Below are 19,996 nucleotides of genomic sequence, written 5' to 3'. Positions count from 1 at the left end.
CCACATTGACTGGAACTGAGTCCAGCAACATCTGAAGGGCTACAGCTTTCCTAACCCTCTCCCAACTCTTTAATTTGTCTAGTTCATCTTGCCATTCAGGTGCTGTTTGGTCCAAACACTGGTGGCAGTGACAGGGACTTCCTTTATTTACCTTTCAGGGGCATTTCTCTTTCTTTACACCAAAGTCAAAGCAAGTAACGTCAAGCATTTCAGGACAGAAAAGTACTTTCCGCACAAACATTTAGGCATAGAAATTAACCCAAAAGTTGCTCCCTTTCCATTCTGACTTGATTTTCTCCACCCCATGCCTCTTCTTTATGTTTCGGGTGGATGAAGGCAGATAGGAAGCCTCCTTCTGCATGCATTTTTGACGTGTGAAGACTGACAGTGAGCTATACACATCTTGCAAATCTCCCATCAGGCCACTTGCAGACCTTGCATGGCCATGAAAAGCGAGATGTCCCTTGGATTCTGCCACCCACCACCATCAGTCCCACTTTGCAAACAGAGCTCGTCCAATTCTATCCCATAATTCTAGGAAAGAAGGCTGGTGTGACTATATTGCCTGCTGCATTGAGGAATGACAGCCAAAGATTCCCCAGCCTGCATCTTCAGCTCTCTTTGAATTGCGGCGATTTGAAGGGTGAATTTTACTTTACAGGGAAAGCTTCAGTCGATAGCATTGATCAGTCAATTAATCCTCATAGCCCAACTGAGAAGTGCTATAGAGATTGTGCTCATTAATTACTCAATGTCTCTCGGCTTGCCGGCATATCGGACAGCAGAGACTAGCATGGTCCCAGCGGGTACAGATTCCAGTAGTGCAAAAGAAAGAAACCTGTCAAAGCTGTCTCAGCAGTAACCCATCTTCTCCAGCCGCCCCCCCCCCAACAACCTGGTGCCCTCCAGTTTTTATTGGATCACTCCCCACATCGTACCTGACCGTTGGCCATTCTGTAGCTAATGGGAATTGTCAGCCAACAAAACCTGGATGGCACCAGTTTCGGGAAGGCTGATCCACACCCAACACTGAACTGTGCAGGGTGATTTTTAAGAGACTGTTGGCTGGGTTGCATGTTCTCACACAAGCCCTTGGGCAGGAAGCTAGAAAAGACCTCTTTGCTTCTCATACACATTCTGTGATGTCCTTGCCCATCCTAAGGCCCACAGTGCAGCTGGGAGTTCTGCCCAGGATCTCTTGTAATATTATAGGTGATCCTTGGGCACAGGATCCTGGGCCCTTTCTTCCCGTGCTGCTTCATTGCAGGCCCTAAATGTTTCATTATTATTCATTTACTCATTGTTACATTTCTGCCCCACATTTACTCCAAGGAGCTCAAGGTGGCATACACGATTCTCCCCATTTTATCCCCACAACAATGCTTTAAGGCTGTGAGACTATGACTGGCCCGAGGTCACCCAGTGAGCTTCATGGCTAAGTGGGGATTTGAACCCTCGTTTCCCGGGTCCTAGTCTGACTTTCTAACCCCTATGCTACAGATGAACTTGCTTGTACAGTGTGGACAGTCTAGGCTTGAAGGAAACAGTTAATAATAATAATATACCCCGCCCATCTGACTAGGTTGCCCCAACCACTCTGGGCAGCTTCCAACAAATATAAAAACACAGTAAGAGATTAAAAACTTCCCTATACAGTGCTGCCTTCAGATGTCTTCTAAAGGTTGTATAGTTACAGTGGTACCTTGGTTTTCGAACATAATCCGTTCTGGAAGACTGTTCAACTTCCAAAACGTTCGAAAACCGAGGCGCAAAGGACAGTCAGTGGAGAAAATGGGGGGGGGGGGACACACAGCGGAAGCCTTTCGACTTCTGAGGCCCATTTGAAAACAGAAGCAATTACTTTCGGGTTTTCGGCATTCGAAAACCAAAACGTTCAGCTTCCGAGATATTTGTAAACCGAGGTACCACTGTACTTGTTTCCTTGTCATTTGACAGGAGGGCGTTCCAAAGGGTGGGTGCCACTACCGTAAAGACCCCTGCCTAGTTCCCAAAGCTTCATGTATTGCAGTGAGGGAACCGCCAGAAGGCCCTCGGAGCTAGATTTGTGCAGCTGGGAAGAGATTGGCCATACCCTGGTCTCCTAATTAGTGTCCATCCACTTCCAGAGACAGGGCCCGGACTGACAATTCGCGTGGGCTCAGTTTCACAACACGTCACTCTAGTTCCCATTCTTCCTAGTGTTTTTTCCCCTTGGGCTTTAGAAGCCGCGGAAGCTGCCTTATTCCCAGGTCAAGCCACTGGTCCACTGACCGGCAGTGGCTCTCAAGAGGTTCTTCTAATGCCGAGGATTGAACCTGAGACATTCTGCATGCGAGATGTTGTACTGCTGGGCTGCAGCCCTTCTCCTTTCATTGTTATTTCCTTCTCCCACTCCCCTTACCAAGAGAATTGAACTGGCTCCAATGGGCCAGACCATTGTCCCATCTAGCCTAGCAAGATCTACTCCAGCTGGCTCTCCTGGGCAGAGAGAGAGGCCTTTCCAGGGATGGAACCTGACGTAATTGTTATTTTAAACATTTAAAAAAAGCCATGTTCTGCCAACGACCTCCCCATTACAGAAAACTGGCTGGAGTTTTACTCCCTCCCAGCTGACTTCCTTCACATGTTTGCATTAGCCCAGCTCCCTTGCTTCTGTGTGTATATAACTCCTCCCTCCCTCCTGTTCTTGCAGACCCCCCCCCCCGACCTCCAACAGACTGTACAGAATCCCAAGCCCAAGAGTAGACATTCAGAGGACCTGCGATCTACAATCTTCCGTTGCATCCTTCCCTCTGAGCCTCTGCGATCAGGCGTCCCCACCACTTTGCCAGCACAGACTGAACTGGTCTGCGTTGTCTTTGCATTTTTGAATTCAAGGAAACGCTGGTGGTGGTGTTGTTGGCTTCTCCCCCTTGCCCACTCTGAGCTGAAACAACTCTGCCCTTTTCTCCTCTCCCTCCTTTTTGGCACAAGCCCTGCACCTTTAAGCAGCAAAAAAAAAAAAAAACCTTCTTAAAGGGGTGGCACACCCCCACACACACACACCCCGCTATATATCTACTCTCCAAAAATGTGGGAAGGGTTGGGGAGGGAGAGAAAGAGCAATGGGTGTCACCATTTCCTTCACAGCTTTTGGTCTCTTTTTTCCCTCTCCTTACAGAGCCGTGGTTTGGGGCTCCCAAGCAAAGCAAAAATTAAGTTATATTTCCCGGACATTAAAAATATGCATTGGCTTGAAGTCCTCTTCTGTGAAAATAAGCATAACCAACCCTTTACCCATGAAAGGAACGGCTGTCTGTCATTTCAGCTCCACCCAGCCCTCTCATTTCCCCCACTGTACTCAAGTTTAATTCTCAGCTTCCCTCTTCCCCTTTCTTCCACTGCTGGTTTTGGCTTTGTAGTGTTGTTGTTGCTTTTTTAAGTTATGCAGCACCCCTGCCTCTCTGTAGGATTTCTGTTGATTCTGCACAAGCAAGAGTTCCGTTTGAGAATGCCAAATCCATTGTGTCCACCACTCACTGCATTGCTTCGAGGGTCGTTCTGCAGATACCTTGTGCTGAAAGGGAGACATTGGAGTCGCTTTGCATTCGGCCAACTTGCCCAGTCCGACCTCCTGAAACAATATGCAAACCGAAGCGCTGCCAACCGTTTGAAATTTGCGCTTCTCTGAATTTTGCAATGCGGTTCTCCAGCCAGCTAGTGCATTCAAAAATGCCAGTGCTGGGGCGAGATGTCCATTGAATTGCACACAATAGTGAAAACAGTGTACAAACTGCATTATGTCAGGGGGACGCGCTTGGTAGAAATGAGCGTATGAGGCCGACTTGCACACCAAAATGTGTGTATTAGATGAAATTGCACAAAAAAATTGCACACTGAGAGTGGATAAGTTTTTTAGAATAAGAAAGTGAATGATGCTGTCAGAACAGCAGGGTAAAAACATTTCTGTGGGAAGTGATAAGAGAGTGCTTTCTAAGGTCAGTGGGGTCCCCAGCTCTTTTAGAGGCCAGCAGTGTCGCATGATGCACTTAGAGGAGATTATGTGCCCATCTAAACCAAAATGCCTGGAGCAGTTGTCTCTTGGGTGTCACAAAAGCTGGGGATGTTCTGCAGCAGTCACACAAAGAGAAACATTAAGGGAAGCACAGCTACTGAAATTGCATTGCTTGGTGCAGCTATTTCCCTCTTTAGTCAAAGCTCACCTGTCCAGGGCTTCTTTCACCCAGTTTCTTTCTTTATTCTGGACAAAGCCATCCATGCCTCCGTTGCTGCTCTTGTTTCCCTGAAATCTGTCTCTTTTCTGCCCAAGGGTCCTCGTACCCAGAAGAGCCTGGAATTGGGGGCTGCTTCTGTCACCGGACACCCACAGGGGTCAGGGATTGCTCCCTGAACAGTATCTTCAGTACCAACCAACATAAGAGGACCGAAAGTGAGATTGTGCAGGGACAATCTGTTAAAGCTTCACAGCCCATCATTGTTTTATTTCCTTCTAAACCTGCGTTACAATTTTAAACTTCTCAGAGAGTAAAGCAGGAAAGCCTGGCAGTAAGGATGGTAATAACAGTATCACAGAAATAACCACAAGGCATTAAAATATTAGCAAACAAGTCAGCAAAAGATAATAAGATCTTGCCTAAAAATGCAAATCCTTATCACGCTGTATTCTTGAATAGGAGGACTCTCAGATGAGAGAGCTCTTCTTCCTCTTTGGCGATCACTCGTAGCCAAGTAAGATTGTCTTCCATCGAGAAAGGTCTATCTAGTTAACAGTGTTTCTCAAACTTAGGTCGCCAGCTCTTGTTGGACTACAACCCCCATCATCCTTAGCTAGCAGGACCAGCAATCAGGAATGATGGGATTTGTAGTCCAACAACAGCTGGGGACCTAAGTTTGAGAAACACCGGAAGACACCATAGGTCAGCCTTCCCCCAGCCCTGCCTCCTGCAGATGTTTTGTGCTACCACTCCCAGCAGCCTGCGCTGATGGCTTGACGGGAGTTGTAGCGTGAACCATTTGGAGAGCGCCAGGTTGAGGAAGTCTGCTGTAGGTGGACCTGGTGCCTCCCCTAGATGTGCCCCTTTCCTGATCTCAGCAAACGGAAAGAGATAACAGTTGCAAATCAGAGGTCCTCTTTGTTGCTGGAGGGGCAAGGTCAAATTTTCATAGTCTTTTTTTCAATTTTAATTTTTAAAAAGCCCTTTGAGAGCGGAATACGTTTTTAGAAGAAGGGATTAAATAATGCTGTCAAAACAGCAGGGTAAGAAGAATTTCGTAGGAAGAGATAAGAGGGTGAGTGAGGGAAGCCAAAGAAAGGCAAGCAGGGTTTGCAAGTAAACACTGGAAATAAGCACTGAGTTGGCAAAATTAAAACCACAATGTTGAGTTTTGGTATTTGCATGAAGCTTCTGCAGAACTAACCCTCCTTCCATGCTGATTTTTGTTTGTTGTTGTTTTAAGCTACAACAGCGCCTGGTTCTTGCCACGGGTGCAGTGTAGTCAAGTAGCACTTTCCACAGGTTAACTAGGCCTAAAGCTGCACCAAAGGTCCGGGTCAGTGGAAGGCAGCTGTCTGTGTTGCTAGGGAGGCATGGGGAACCTTGTGCAACCTTTGGCCCTCCAGATCTCGCTGGACTACAAGTCCCATCAGCCCCAGCAAGTGCATCCAAAGATCAGGGATGATGAGAGTTGCAGTTCAGCAGCATCTGGGATGCCAAATCTCCCCCTGCACCTAAACTAGGTTATCATGGAACCCACAGGTGACTTGAGGCCAGACTATGTCTGAACTGAGATTTGAGCCCAAGCCTCCTTTTCACCACCCTGAGAAATTTTGTTTGCCATGCACAATATTATCCTTTTACTGCAGCTATGCCCCACTTTTTCTCTCCAAGGAACTCCAAGTGGTGCTCAAGACAGTTTCTCCCTGTCCCCATTTAATCCCCACAACTATCCTGTGAGGTAGGTTAGGCTGAGAGGCAGAGACTGGCTTAACGTCACCCAGGGAGCTTCGTGGCCGAGTGGGGATTCGAACCCTGGCCTCCCAAGTCCTAGTCCAGCTCTCTTGGCCGCATTGATTTCCATCTGAAGAGGCGGCCCTTTTCGGTTAATGATAACGCTCGTTACACCCAGGCATAATGTGGTTGTTTTCCTTCTCTCTCTCTCTCTCTCATTCGCCTGAACAGATGACTCAGCAGCCACTGAGCAGCCTCCGGCATCCTCTGGTCACTTGCCGGCAGCGGACGACTCTTCTGCGCACAACTCAAAGCCTGGCAAGAGGAGCACAGAAGCAGAAACGGCCAATTTATCTCCCAGCCTCATTCCTGCCCCGCAGCCCACCATCTCCCTCATCTCAAATGACAGCACGGACACCTTGAGCGTGGAGTCCCTGACGCTGGTCCCGCCCATCGACACGGACTGTATTCTTGCCGTCGGCGGGAATCAGCTGCCAGCCGCGGAACCAGGTGTTTCCACAGAGACCGATGGACAACAAACTTAGCCGTGCGTCAAACCGTGGCTCAGAGCGCCGGGGACGCGAGCGAGCAAGCACTCTCCTTGTTCCCGCGAGCAGTTGAGCCAGCGGAGGCGTCACTGGCTGCTTAGCGACGTCCCTCAACCCGTGTCCATCTGCGTCTCTGGATGAAAATTCAGCGTGCCAGGCGGGCTTTTAAAAATAAAGATGGGAGGAACCTTAAACTTCAGTGCAGGACTGGCCTTGCACGCTGGTGTTACAGTGAGGCGGGAGGAAGGAACTTAAGGGAATTGGTGACGGACGGTATTTTGGAAGTACCTGGCTGCTTCTTCCTCTTTTCTGTTGCTCGTTTTTAATGCCACTGTCACAGTCCCACCTTCAAAAGCCATGACTGCAACCGAGCAAACTAAACTCTGTTGTGATCCGAACCAGTTTTCTGTCCGTGTGATGCTTTTCCACTTCATTTGGAGGAAAGGGCCGTAGACCAAGGAACTTTAGTAGGGGGTGTGTGTGTGTGTGTGTCCCATTTGGGCAAATCTTCCTTCTAGCCTGCTGAGTTCTTCTAGTTTTCGTTTCGTTCGGAGGCATGAGCATTCTGTTGGGAATCCCAGCCAAGCTGGCCGCTTGTATTTATAGCACTGTAAAACTTTAATATCCAACTTGTGTGTATTCTGTGTCTGAAATAATTTTAACTTGAAGTTGTACGCACATCTGTTGGCAGGGGGTGGGGTGGTTTTGCAAGCAAACACGAGAAATTCGGGTCTTTGGCATAACTCTAAAGGGCTTTATTTGGAGGAACACATGGGGGAATTGCGGGCAAAGTTTTGTGTAAGAGATTTCAGAGGAATGTAAAATATTTTAGCATACTGATGTCCTCGCTTATTTTGTGGCTTCTTTGTCTTCGTCCTTGGTGCTCTCCTGCCGCGGCAGCCTTCAGAAGGAACTTTGTTTATATCCTCATAAATCCAGTTCGCATCTTGCTGACATTAGTTTCTGGGTACCACCATGCATTCTACTCACTTCTCAAGCAGATAAAGAGAACAGGGCCTACCCTACCATTAAACAGAGTGAGGCAGCTGCCTCGGGGGGGGGGGGCAGATTCTCAGGGAGAACAAGCAGCAGCCCCTCACTTGTCCCCTGAGATCTCTTAAGGTAGCCAGTTACCCCAGTGAAGGATGCTGTCGTCACCAGGGTTGAAAGAAGCTTCAGGTGCCAGTTCAGTTGGATGCTTTACGTAGAATGAGAAGGCAGCCTCTAGTCCAGCGGTTCTCAACCTGTGGGTTCCCAGATGTTGTTGGACTACAACTCCCATCATCCCTCAGCTCTGGCCTTGCTAGCTAGGGGTGATGGGAGTTGTAGTTCAACAACATCTGGGAACCCACAGGTTGAGAAAGGCTGCTCTAGTCCTTTGCTAGCAAATTGTTCTGTTTCACATCTGTAAAGTCCTAGCAATGTTTGGGATTCAGCAATTGAGTCCCATAAACAGAAGCCCTATGCAAGGACTTACCCAGATGATTACCCAGTGGGGCTGTCCCCCCATGTGTCCCCCAAAATTGGGAAGGAGAGGGGGGATTGTTTTATCTGGCAAGCTGCAACGTTTGTCCTGGCAGAATGATAGACATAGTGCAATGTAGAATTCCTCCCAGCATTAAATCAGTTAAACTAATAGTCAAGAGCAGGGGTCAGTGAACTTTGTCAGCAGGGGGCCGTTCCACTGTCCCGCACACCTTGTGGGGGGCCGGACTATATTGGGGGCAGGGGATGAACGAATTCCTATGCCCCACAAATAACCCAGAGATGCATTTTAAATAAAAGGACACATTCTACTCATGTTAAAACACACTGGTTCCTGGACCGTCCATGGGCCGAATTGAGAAGGCAATTGGGCTGGATCCAGCCCCCGGGGCCTTGGTTTGCCTACCCATGGTCAAGATAATAGGACGGGGCCTAAAATCTCAAGCATCAAGGATAAAAGGTGCATTGTCAGCAAACATTGGAAACGATGTAATGAAGGTTCCACATTGCCCCTTTGTGAGGAGGGGGTGCCACAAGTTGAGGACTGTCATAGAGAAAGCCTCTCCTACCCCGTCACCCTTTGAACTTCTACCAAGAGGTCCCCCTCTTCTGATCTCAAACACTGTAAGGAAGGATGCAATCTTTCAGATGTTTGGGGCCAAAGTCATTTAGGGCTTTGAACGCTAATGTGAAAACCTTGAATCGAGCCCAGAGACAAACTGGTACCTGGCTGTTTTAAAACTGGCGTTGTATGAGTCCAGCAAGTAATCTGGCCCCTGAATTTTGGACTAGTTGAAGTTTCTGAGTCATCTTCAGCAGATGCACATTACAATAATCCAGTCTGGAAGTTAGCTGAGTGTCAAATACAGGGGCCAAGTCATCTCTGTTCAAAAGTACCCAGGGCTGGAAACAGGCAGCCTCTTTGCTGCCTAGTCCTCCAGTGACAGCCCAGGAGAACTAGCCAAGATGACTATACTCTTCCCTCCACCTGCTGAGACAGGAATGCTCCTGAAAAGCAGTTCCTGAAGACCACAGGGGGAGACAGTGTTCTTGTGCTCAGGTCATCTGAAGATCACGGCAGTTTGTAATGCAGTGGTACCTCGGTTTAAGAACAGTCCTGTTTACGAACGATTCGGTTTATGAACTCCGCAAAACCGGAAGTAGTGTCCCGGTTTGCGAACTTTACCTCAGTCTAAGAACGGAATCTGAATGGTGGAAGGGCAGCGGCAGCAGGAGGCCTCATTAGGGAAAGCGCACCTCGGTTTAAGAACCGTTTAGGTTTAAGAACGGACGTCTGGAATAGATTGTTTGTAAACCGAGGTACCACTGTATTGTGATAATGGTTGGCCACTGCAAGAACAGGATCCTGGACTAGAGGGCCATTGGCCGGATCCAGCAGCATTGGCTGGCTCTTATACAACCCTAAAGTAAAGGTAAAGGGACCCCTGACCATTAGTTTCAGTCATGGCCGACTTTGGGGTTGCGGCACTCATCTCGCTTTATTGGCCGAGGGAGCCGACGTACAGCTTCCAGGTCATGTGGCCAGCATGACTAAGCTGCTTCTGGCGAACCAGAGCAGTACACGGAAACGCCATTTACCTTCCCGCTGGAGCGGTACCTATTTATCTACGTGCACTTTTGACATGCTTTCGAACTGCTAGGTTGGCAGGAGCAGGGACCGAGCAACGAGAGCTCACCCCGTTGCAGGGATTCGAACCGCCGACCTTCTGATCGGCAAGTCCCAAGCTCTGGTTTAACCCACAGCGCCACCCGCATCCCTATACAACCCTACCTGTAATCAAAATACACAAGATGTTTTCTTTCTATTCTCACAGAAACTCAAGTCTGTTGTTTCTTCCTAGTTTGGGACTCCACAAGGTTGTGCTCCTGTTGAAAAGCCTTTGCTTTGTACCAATAACATTTTCCTGACCCCATCTTTCGGTCGCTTCTGGTTCAAAGGCTTCTTCCCCAGAACAGACTCTTGGCAGCTTTGGCTGAGAGCTCTTGTTGGCGTTTCTTAGGATGTGCAGGTTAAGGGTAAATAATCTGCACGTCAAGGGCTGGGGTTGGAGCAAGCTAGAAAGTGTCCTCGGTTTCCCTCCCTGGCTGTTTTCTGTTCATTCCTGGGATATATCAAAGTGGTTAAATCATCACTCTGGGAAGGAGCTGCTGCATTCAGATTACCAGAGTTCAAGGACACATTCTAGCCAGGCAAGGACCACTCAAGGAGGATGCAAAGATGGGGCAGTGAGGGGTGTGGCTGGGGACAGTTCTGAGGGCCGGACGGAGAGCTCTTGAGGGCCATATTTGCCACGCACTTGCACACCAGCCATAGCTTTGCTCATCAGAAGTTTAAAGCCAGGCAATGGCTGGCATTATATAAATCACATATATAAAGCAAAACAGACTGGCTGGTCAACTTGAATCTGCTGGCGCTGAAGGAAAGTTTTTCCAACTGCTGCTTTTCAGTATTTCAGTGACGCAAATGTTCTTGGAAATCGAGCAGGCGCAGGATCATGTCCAGAGGGGAGAGACCACCTGCGACCGTGAACTGCTTTTGGAACTGTGCCATCCTCCCAATAATCTAATGTCTGGGAGAGATAGATGGCTGGAGAACCCAAGGGCTTCATTGTTCATTTTCCTGCATCCAAGCCAAGATCTTGTAAATCCAGTGAAGTCATGCTGACATTCTGATGGGTGGATTTTGGTTGCATTTCGTTTTCATTTCCCCTTCCTTTTGTAGCATACGGGCTTCTTTTTAAAATATTCATGTTTTCCTGCACTCTTCTGTTCGAGACCGTTACAGCTGCTCCCAAAATTTTGCACCGAAGATTTGTTTCGCAGTCAACAAAAGCATCCAACCAATTTTTGCCCTCTAGGATTTTGCAAACGGTTGCAATGGCCTTTCACAACCAGACATCCTTCTCCTGATTTATAATAGCTTCTGAAAATACTTTGTTAACACTGGCACTTCCACCACGTATACTTAAAATCTGCCCCGTTCCCTTAAATCTCCACGAAGTGGCATCTAGGGTGCTCAGAATTCTTCTGATCGCAACTGGGGTATAGCACTAGAGGTTTGGTTTATTTAAAAATGTGTTTTACAGCAGCCGCTTTCATTCTGTGGGTACGCTGAACTGAATATGAATTCAAGAACTGTTCTTGGAATTTTTGGAAAGAGTCCAAGTGAAATCTAAAGGGGACTTATGATGCACGACGTTCATTTAGCAAAGTTAAGTATCCAACACATCATTGACTTTAGAAGATGCCTTGCAGACCTAGACCTGGAGCTACTATCTTATATATGGGCAGACAGAAAAGATTTTAGGGCCAAAAATAGCTACGCTGCTGTTCAAATCAATACAACCCAGCTTGTAAAGTTATGATGTGGTAATTAAGCTGTGGAATGTGATTGATCGCTCCCGGGCTGCCGAGCCAGTTGGCTCTCGAGTAAACGACCAACACTTCAGAAGTACAATAATTAGCCAGTAATTGAGTGCCTTGCCACAGATAGTAAAGTAGATTTGATTCACAAAACCGAAGGGAAGCCGTGGAGATTCTTGCCCTTATCGTCTTGCTTGCAGAAATGGCGCAAAGTTGGTTCTTGTGTGAGCCAGTGTTAGAAAAAGATGTGAAAGTTAGGAGCCAAATGGCACCTTAAACCTAGGTTATGGGTGCAGCAATGGAATGTCTAGGTAAAGGTAAAGGGACCCCTGACCATTAGGTCCAGTCGTGGCCGACTCTGGGGTTGTGGCGCTCATCTCGCTTCATTGGCCGAGGGAGCCGGCGTACAGCTTCCGGGTCATGTGGCCAGCATGACTAAGCCGCTTCTGGCGAACCAGAGCAGCGCACAGAAATGCCATTTACCTTCCCGCCGGAGCAGTACCTATTTATCTACTTGCACTTTGACGTGCTTTCGAACTGCTAGGTTGGCAGGAGCAGGGGCCGTGCAGCGGGAGCTCACCCCATCATGGGGATTCAAACCACCGACCTTCTGATCGGCAAGTCCTAGGCTCTGTGGTTTAACCCACAGCACCACCCGCGTCCCTGTCAACGGAATGTCTAGGCCCTTTTTTAATGTAACAAGAACACAAAGCTGAAAATGAATGAACTGCCACTAAAATATTACGTTCCTTTTTCATATGGTCTAGTCCTTCCCCTGCCCACCCCCTAATATTCTTAAGAGGGTCTCTTCTCCAGTCTCCAGAGAGTAGCTGGAAGTGGGGAGGCAGAAAAATGTCCTCTTTTCCTTCCACTCTGCAGTTACGATCTGAAATCTTAGGCGTGGTACTGCGCCCAGAGCTCAGAAACTGCTTGCACTAATGAAATTCCCTGTCGCAAAATGTGCCTAGAACAACAGGAGTTTCAAACACTGGTGTGAGCCCAGAACTTACCGTATTTTTTCCTCTATAACACGCACCAGACCATAAGACGCACCTAGTTTTTGGAAGATGAAAACGGGGGGGGGGGGGAGTCTGAATCCCATAAGCCAGGACAGCAAGCGGGATCGCTGCGCAGCCTCTCCCCAGCAATGGGAGCCTTCATCCCCTGCCCGGGAGAGGCTGCGCACGGCTAAGGCTCCCCCAAGAGCCGTGCTCCCTTTAAAGAAGGCAGCCCTTCTCCCTCCTCAGGGAAAAGCCCCCAAGAGTCGCACACATGCTCCACGCGGTTCTTTAAAGGGAGTGCTGAGCAGAGCCTCCCGCCTGCATTCGCGCCATAAGATGCACACACATTCCCCCTTACTTTTTAGGAGGGTAAAAGTGTGTCTTATAGAGTGAAAAATACGGTACTTAACATAAGAAGAGCTCTTCTGGATCAGACTAAAGCCCCGTCTAGTCCAGCATACTGTTCATACAACGGCCAACTGGATGCCTCTGGGCACTGTCCCCACTTATGAGTCCTGGCCACTGGCCTTCAAAGAGTTGGAAGAACATAGCAGTTTCTGAAGCTTCTCCATTGAGGGCTACCACATGGAAGATGGAGCCATCTAGTTTTCTCCATTTTCTTTCAGCCGCAGCATCAGTCTGTGAAATGCGGTATTAGCCACCCACCTTGGGCAGGGTGTGTGTGTCGCTACTGAGATAATGTTCTCAGAATTAAGATACTGAGACTTCCTGGCTGTAAAATGCCCCAGAATGAATGCAGCCAAGTGGAAACCAAGCCTTATGAACAGGCTTCCTCAAACTCTGCCCTCCAGATGTTTTTGGCCTACAACTCCCATGATCCCTAGCTAGCTGGACCAGTGGTCAGGGATGATGGGAATTGTAGTCTCAAAACATCTGGAGGGGCTGAGTTTGAGGAAGCCTGCTTATGAGGAACGGCTAAGGGTATGTTTAGCCTGGGAAAAAGGAGGACATAGAATAGCCCTTTTCATTTATCTCACTTGGAAGATGGAGCAAGCTTGTTTTCAGTTGCTCCCAAGATCAGGACCTGAACTATTAGCTTTGAGTTGCAAGAAAGGAGATTCCGACTAAACATCAGGAAGAACTTTCTCATGGTAAGAGCTGTTACCTCTCTCGCCCTTACCTAGCCGTTGTGATCTACACGACGGTAACCTCCAGTCTTGATTATTGTAACTCACTCTATGTGGAGCTGCCCTTGAGACTGGCCCAGAAACTCCAGCGGGTGCAGAATGCCGCAGTGAGACTCCTTACGGGGTCCTTGCCGCAGGATCACATTCATCCAGTGCTATAGCAGCAGCACTGGCTCCCGGCGGAGTGCAGGGTCAGGTTTAAGGTGCTGGTTTTAACCTATAATAATAATAATAATAATAATAATAATAATAATAATAATAATAATAATAATAATATCTTTATTGTCATTGCCCCCTCTCGGGGACAACGAAATTACTTGGCTGCTCCATCCACCCAGGTAGGGCACTCCACACAAAATCAAAACAACTATAAAAACACTAATTAAAACAATACAGTATAATACAGCAAGGAAGATTAGATGACTTTCAAAGTCCAGGCTTCCCATTCAGGGCCGAGATCGCTCTGGAGAAGAAGCTGTTCTTAAGACGGCTCGTTCTTGTCTTCATCGTCCTGTATCTCCGTCCCGACGGCAGCCTAGGACCCTTGTACCTATGGGACCACCTCTCCTGGTATGTCCCACGGAGAATGTTACGGTCTTCAAACAAAAACATCTTGGAGGTCTTGGGCCACAGGGAGGTTAGGCTGGCCTCAACTAGGGCCAGGGCCTTTTCAGTACTGGCCCTGATCTGGTGGGATGCTCTGTCCCAACAGACCAGGGCCCTGCGGGACTTGACATCTTTCTGCAGGGCCTGCAAGACAGAGCTGTTCCACCAGGCCTTTGGCCGAGGCAATCCTCACAGAACTCTAGCCCAATGGTTGCCATTAATTTGATTCTGAATTGATTTTAGAATGAATTGATTTTAGAATCCATTTCGATTAATTGATTGTGATTTTATGTAAACTGTGTTACTTTTACTGTTGTTAGCCGCTCTGAGCCCGGATTTGGCTGGGGAGGGTGGGATATAAATTATTATTATTATTATTATTATTATTATTATTATTATTATTATTATTATTAAACATTGGAATGGTCTCCCTCAGAAAGTGGTGTACTCTCCTTCTTTGGAGGATTTTAAGCAGGGCTTGGACAGCCATCTGGCATGGATGCTTTAGTTGAGATTCCTGCATTGCAGCCGGTTGGACTAGATGATCATTGGTGTCCCTTCCAATTCTGCAATTCTATGAATGGAACTTGTACAGCTGCATTTCTTCAAATGGGCTGCTGCAGCTCGGCCAGCCTCTTATCTCAGGTCCTCCAATTTCGAGTCTCTCTCTCTCTCTCTCTCTCTCTCTCTCTCTCTCTCTCTCTCTCTCTCACTTTCGTTCAAAGTGCAGCTTTTCAGCACAAGAGACAGGAGTTCAAATCCGTCCACAGCCAGAAGGTGATCGAATATATGGAATTGGCAGAAATGACTGGCAGAATCCGAGACCAGGGAGAAAAGTCGGTGGATGAAGATTGGAAGAAATTTAAAGACTATTTGCAGAAATACTGTAAAATTAATGAATGTTAAAATGATGTTGGATTGAAAATAAGTGGTATTGGCTACAAGATTAATAAGAACATGTAAATATGGATGGATAATGGATGAAAATATACAGTTATAATAAGTTAAGATATAGAGTAAAGATAAATGAAAGAGGGTAAGGATTTGCTGAAATGTTTTTGTAAACGGGAATACAAAAAGGGGAGGTGTGAGGAGGTCAAGGAAACAAGTAAATGAACCCAAAGATATTGAAAAATAGATATATTTTCTTTTTAAACTTCTTTTTTTCATCTACCTGTTTTTTGTATTTTGTACCTTTTTTATTCTTTTTCCTATGTGTTTTTTTTTAGTTTGTTAATTGTTGTTATAATTTTAGCTTGTTAATTGTTGTTATGATTTTCTCTATTTTGTAAACTTACGTTTTCTTTTTGTAAAACTTGAATAAATGTCTTATATATATATAAAAAAACAAATCCGTCCACAGCCAGGAAGCCTGAATTGTGGGCAGAGTCTCTGGGCTGGAGCTTTCCTCGGAAACCCACAATTGATGCCACCCTGAGCGCTCTGAGCTCAGAACGGAGGAAGGAAATGACTGCTTCGCACGCAGTGCAGTCAAACGGTGGAACTCGCTCCCCTGGGAGGCCGGGACCGCCGCCAACCTAGACGGCTTCCAGAGACGATTAGGCAAATTCATGGAAGAGAGTTTGCTTTGCCACCGCAGGTGGAGGCAGAAACGCCACTGAGTGCCAGAAACCACAGGAGGGGAGAATGTTCTTGGGTTCAGGTCCTGCTTCTGGGTTCCTCGCTGGCAGAGTCTGGTTGGCCGCTGTGAGAACAGGGTGGTGGACAAGAGAGGGTACTGGCTTGGTTTCCTCTTGGCTGGGGGCCATTTTCCAGCAAGGAATTGGTTTTTTTTTTAAATATGATTTTTATTAATTTCTTTTTTAACACAATATTTCAGCACACCAATAACAAAACAAATAAATTCTTTGCTCTACTGAGCTTGTGACTTCCCTCCATCCCTTCAACTGGTTTTTAATTTTATATATATATATATATATTTGCTTTCGTAGATTTTCACGGGTACAGGAATGCAGGTTTTGGTGTCCTCGGGTGTCTTCCCGTGTAAAAGTTGGGGTGTCTAGGCGACGTTTCGACGAGGTCTCACTCGTCATCTTCAGGCTGGTGCTTTCGGCTTCTTGTTACTGGAACAGAGCAGGATCTCAGTGTTTGAGTTCCTATAAATACTGTTGAGGAGGTGTGGTGTATAGCCTCCAATGTTCTGGGCAGAGAGGAAGTTCCCAGGCTAGTGTGCCTTTTCTTCTTTTGTTCCTTAATTGCTTGAGGGATATCTTGAGTGATTTCTTGAGTGATATCCTGAGTACCACTTAGGTGGGTCATTAGGTGTGGATTAGTTGCTAAAGCCTTTGTGTCTTGACCTCTTGAACTTTGTGAAGAGTTTTTCTGAGAAGATGGCTGTACTGCATTTAGTTGTGCTCTGGCTTGGCTTCGTGTATAGGGGCGAGCTGTGGTTTTGTGGCCTGTGCCAGCCAGATCTGTGTAGGGATTGCAGGGGGGTGCAGCATCCGGAGGTGCCACCATGGTTTGGCTACTGGATGGTGTCTGTAATTTATCTGTGGAGAGGGTCTGGGTTTGGGTCTGGTGTGGTTGATTGGTGATGGCGTTCTGTGTGCCTCTGGATCTGGTGTCAGTTTTTGTGGGGAGGGCTAATTTCCAGATGTCTGGCAAGCGGGATGTGTCGTCTATATATATATATACACATACACACACACACACACATACATACATACATACACACACACATACATTTTTATTAATTTTTTAACATATCATTTCCAACAGTCATTTAACGTACCGTATTTTTCGCTCTATAAGACGCACCAGACCACAAGACGCACCTAGTTTTTGGAGGAGGAAAACAAGAAAAAAAATATTCTGAATCTCAGAAGCCAGAACAGCAAGAGGGATCGCTGTGCAGTGAAAGCAGCAATCCCTCTTGCTGTTCTGGCTTCTGGGATAGCTGCGCAGCCTGCATTCGCTCCATAAGACTTACACACATTTCCCCTTACTTTTTAGGAGGGGAAAAGTGAGTCTTATAGAGCAAAAAATACGGTAACTTCTTCTCTTATACAATATTTTAGACTTGCGTCAACAACCTCTGAAAATTTTCCGTTTTCTATCGCTTATTCTGCATTTTTTGATTTCTCTATTACTTTTAATTATCATTAACTATTAATCCTCTTCATAATCTTCCTTGCAATATTTCACCAAGTCCTCCTTACAGAACTTCTTGCAGTCCTACTAGCATAATCTGTTTATTACATTTGCTTTTCAAATAGTTCAAATATTTACTCCAGTCTTCTAAGAATCTCTGGTCACTCTTGGTTGTGTTTACTGGTGTTCTTACATTCATCAGTGCCAGTCTTTGTCCACAGTAAGGGGCACAAAGAAATCATTTACAGTGTTACCACGGGTTAATAACTTAATTTGTTCTGGAGGTCCATTCTTAACCTGAAGCTTCTTAACCTGAGGTACCACTTTAGCTAATGCGGCCTCCCACTGCTGCCGTGCGATTTCTGTTCTTATCCTGAAGCAAAGTTCTTAACCCGAGGTACTATTTCTGGGTTTGAGGAGTCTGTAACCTGAAGCATCTGTAACCCAAGGTACCACTGTATGTTGTCCAGTTGTTAAATCACATGTAGTTCAGAAGAATACCTTCCTCTGAAATTTTTTAAAGTTTTCCGCACAATCATAATTATATCATCTGCTCCTTTTATCCCAAAACTTAGTAAGTGCAGGACATTGTCAAAACATTCTGACTCATAATTCTGACTTATAGCTCGTGCCCGTAGCCACTGCCAACCAGCCCTCTGTTGTTGTTGTTGTTTTAGACCATGACTCCCTTTTCCCCTCCGTTGGTGTGGAAATCTGAGACAACTCACTCTCAAAGCGTGCTCACTCCCCGCCCTAACCCCAGGCCACTAGGTAATTCCACACTCTTTCTGTCACAAGATCAGGCAGGAGGAAAAGGCATCTTGGGGAAGGGCCATAACTCACTGTTAGACCATCTCCTTTGCAATTCAGGAAGGTTGAATCCCCAGGTATGTGAAATCATGGAGATCCATTGCGGCCCGGCAGTTTGGACCAGAGCTTTCCGAACTTTTCATGTTGGTGACACACTTTTTAGACCTGCATCATTTTGTTGTTGTTTAGTCGTGTGCGACTCTTCGTGACCCCATGGACCAGAGCACACCAGGCACTCCTGTCTTCCACTGTCTCCCGCAGTTTGCTCAAACTCATGTTTACTAACATGAGAACACTGTCCAACCATCTCGTCCTCTGCCATCCCCTTCTCCTTGTGCCCTCAATCTTTCCCAACATCTGGGTCTTTTCCAGGGAGTCTTCTCTCCTCATGAGGTGGCCAAAGTATTGGAGCCTCAGGATCTGTCCTTCCAGTGAACACTCAGGGCTGATTTCCTTCAGAATAGATAGGTTTGATCTTCTTGCAGTCCATGGGACTCTCAAGAGTCTCCTCCAGCACCACAGTTCAAAAGCATCAATTCTTCGGCGATCAGCCTTCTTTATGGTCCAGCTCTCACTTCCATACATCACTCCTGGGAAAACCATAGCTTTAACTATACGGATCTTTGTTGGCAAGGTGATGTCTCTGCATCATTTTGTGACACAGCAATTCAGTTTTACCAGCAAATCGGAGGTTAAACTAACCCCTTTCCAGCCCTGAGAAGAGCGTTCGTGCAACACACCTATACCTGGCAGCCGACACTTAAATGTGTCCTGACACACAGTTTGGAAAGCGCTGGTTTGGACAATGCTGAGCTAGATCGCCCAATGGTCTGACTCAAGGCCTGCTTCCCACATTCCTTCTTTTTTAAATATTTTTTTTATTGTTTTCCAAAAAATCGACACATACATTTCAGTACATAGTAAAACATTTTTTCTTTGTTATTTTTGTCAACTTCCCGCCCCCTTTTCCACGGGGTTTTAATTCCTCTCTGTAACACCCTGTCTTCTATATCTTAACATAACCACTATATAAGTCCTCCTGTTGCTCATAGTTCAAATCCTGCTCACGTATTCATCATATAATAATATTTCCTTAAATAGTCCAAAAAAGGCTTCTATTCTTCCACGAAACCTTTGTCTTTAGGTTCTCTTATTTTGGCTCACTTTGCCTGTCCCGCACAATCCATTGTTTCCTTATCTATTCTTCTTTGATCAGTTCCTCATAAAGTGATTACTGTGTGAGGACTTTTTTTAAAAGAAAAAAATGAAATAAAATACCCAGGGCTTGCTTAGGACAAAGTTCACATAATGCCTGATTGCTTTTGAGTCACACCCATTGGCCCATCAGAATCCAAACTGGGTGGGTGTGACTCTTGGATTTCAGACAAAGGGTTGTATCACACATTAGTCATGCTCAGAGTAGATCTTTCAAAACCATTGCCTATGACTAACCAGGGATAACAACAGGATTTGACCTACTTCACAGGACTGTTGTGAAGATAAAAGGTAGGAGGGGAGGATAATGTACCCATCCTCAGGATTCTGGGAAATATCAATCATGTGAAGAAAAATAAGCATGCATCACACCCAGTGCCGGATTTACATATAAGCCAAACAAGCTTTAGCTTAGGGTCCCACTCTCTTGGGAGCCCCCCAAAAAAATTAAAGAAGAAAAACCTGGATGAACATTTCCAAAATATAAGATAAAAAATAAAACCTACATACAGCAACAGTGTTTTGTGTTGTGTAGGCTCCTATGATGTAAGTCCTGCTGGCCTGCTCCCTAAAATATCACTGGTTTGCTCGTTTCTATATACAGTGGTGCCCCGCAAGACGAAATTAATTCGTTCCGCAAGTTTTGCCGTCTAGCGAATTTTTCGTCTTGCGAATTATTATTTAGACAAAGGAAACAAAGTCGCGAGACGTTTTCGTCTTGCGAAGCAAGCCCATAG

At 46.4% G+C, this 19,996-nt stretch overlaps 1 protein-coding gene across 3 annotated transcripts in view; it reads left to right on the top strand.

Moving 5' to 3' along the window:
* CLEC16A (C-type lectin domain containing 16A) overlaps positions 1–7,332 on the top strand; it is a 96,493-nt gene extending 89,161 nt beyond the window's left edge. For 2 of the 3 annotated variants that reach the window (XM_077918639.1, XM_028706963.2), the window contains one exon: positions 6,180–7,332. In XM_077918639.1, coding sequence (XP_077774765.1) covers positions 6,180–6,493 — 314 coding nt within the window. In that variant the 3' untranslated portion in view covers positions 6,494–7,332. The remainder of the gene's footprint in view (positions 1–6,179) is intronic. The other variant, XR_013390601.1, reaches the window with a different exon arrangement.
* Positions 7,333–19,996: the final 12,664 nt, after the last annotated feature.

Source organism: Podarcis muralis, chromosome 14 (assembly GCF_964188315.1).
Source record: "Podarcis muralis chromosome 14, rPodMur119.hap1.1, whole genome shotgun sequence".
Taxonomy (NCBI): Eukaryota; Metazoa; Chordata; class Lepidosauria; order Squamata; family Lacertidae; genus Podarcis; species Podarcis muralis.
The sequence above is the reverse complement of the archived record's forward strand: the minus strand, read 5'-3'. Positions and strand labels throughout refer to the sequence as shown.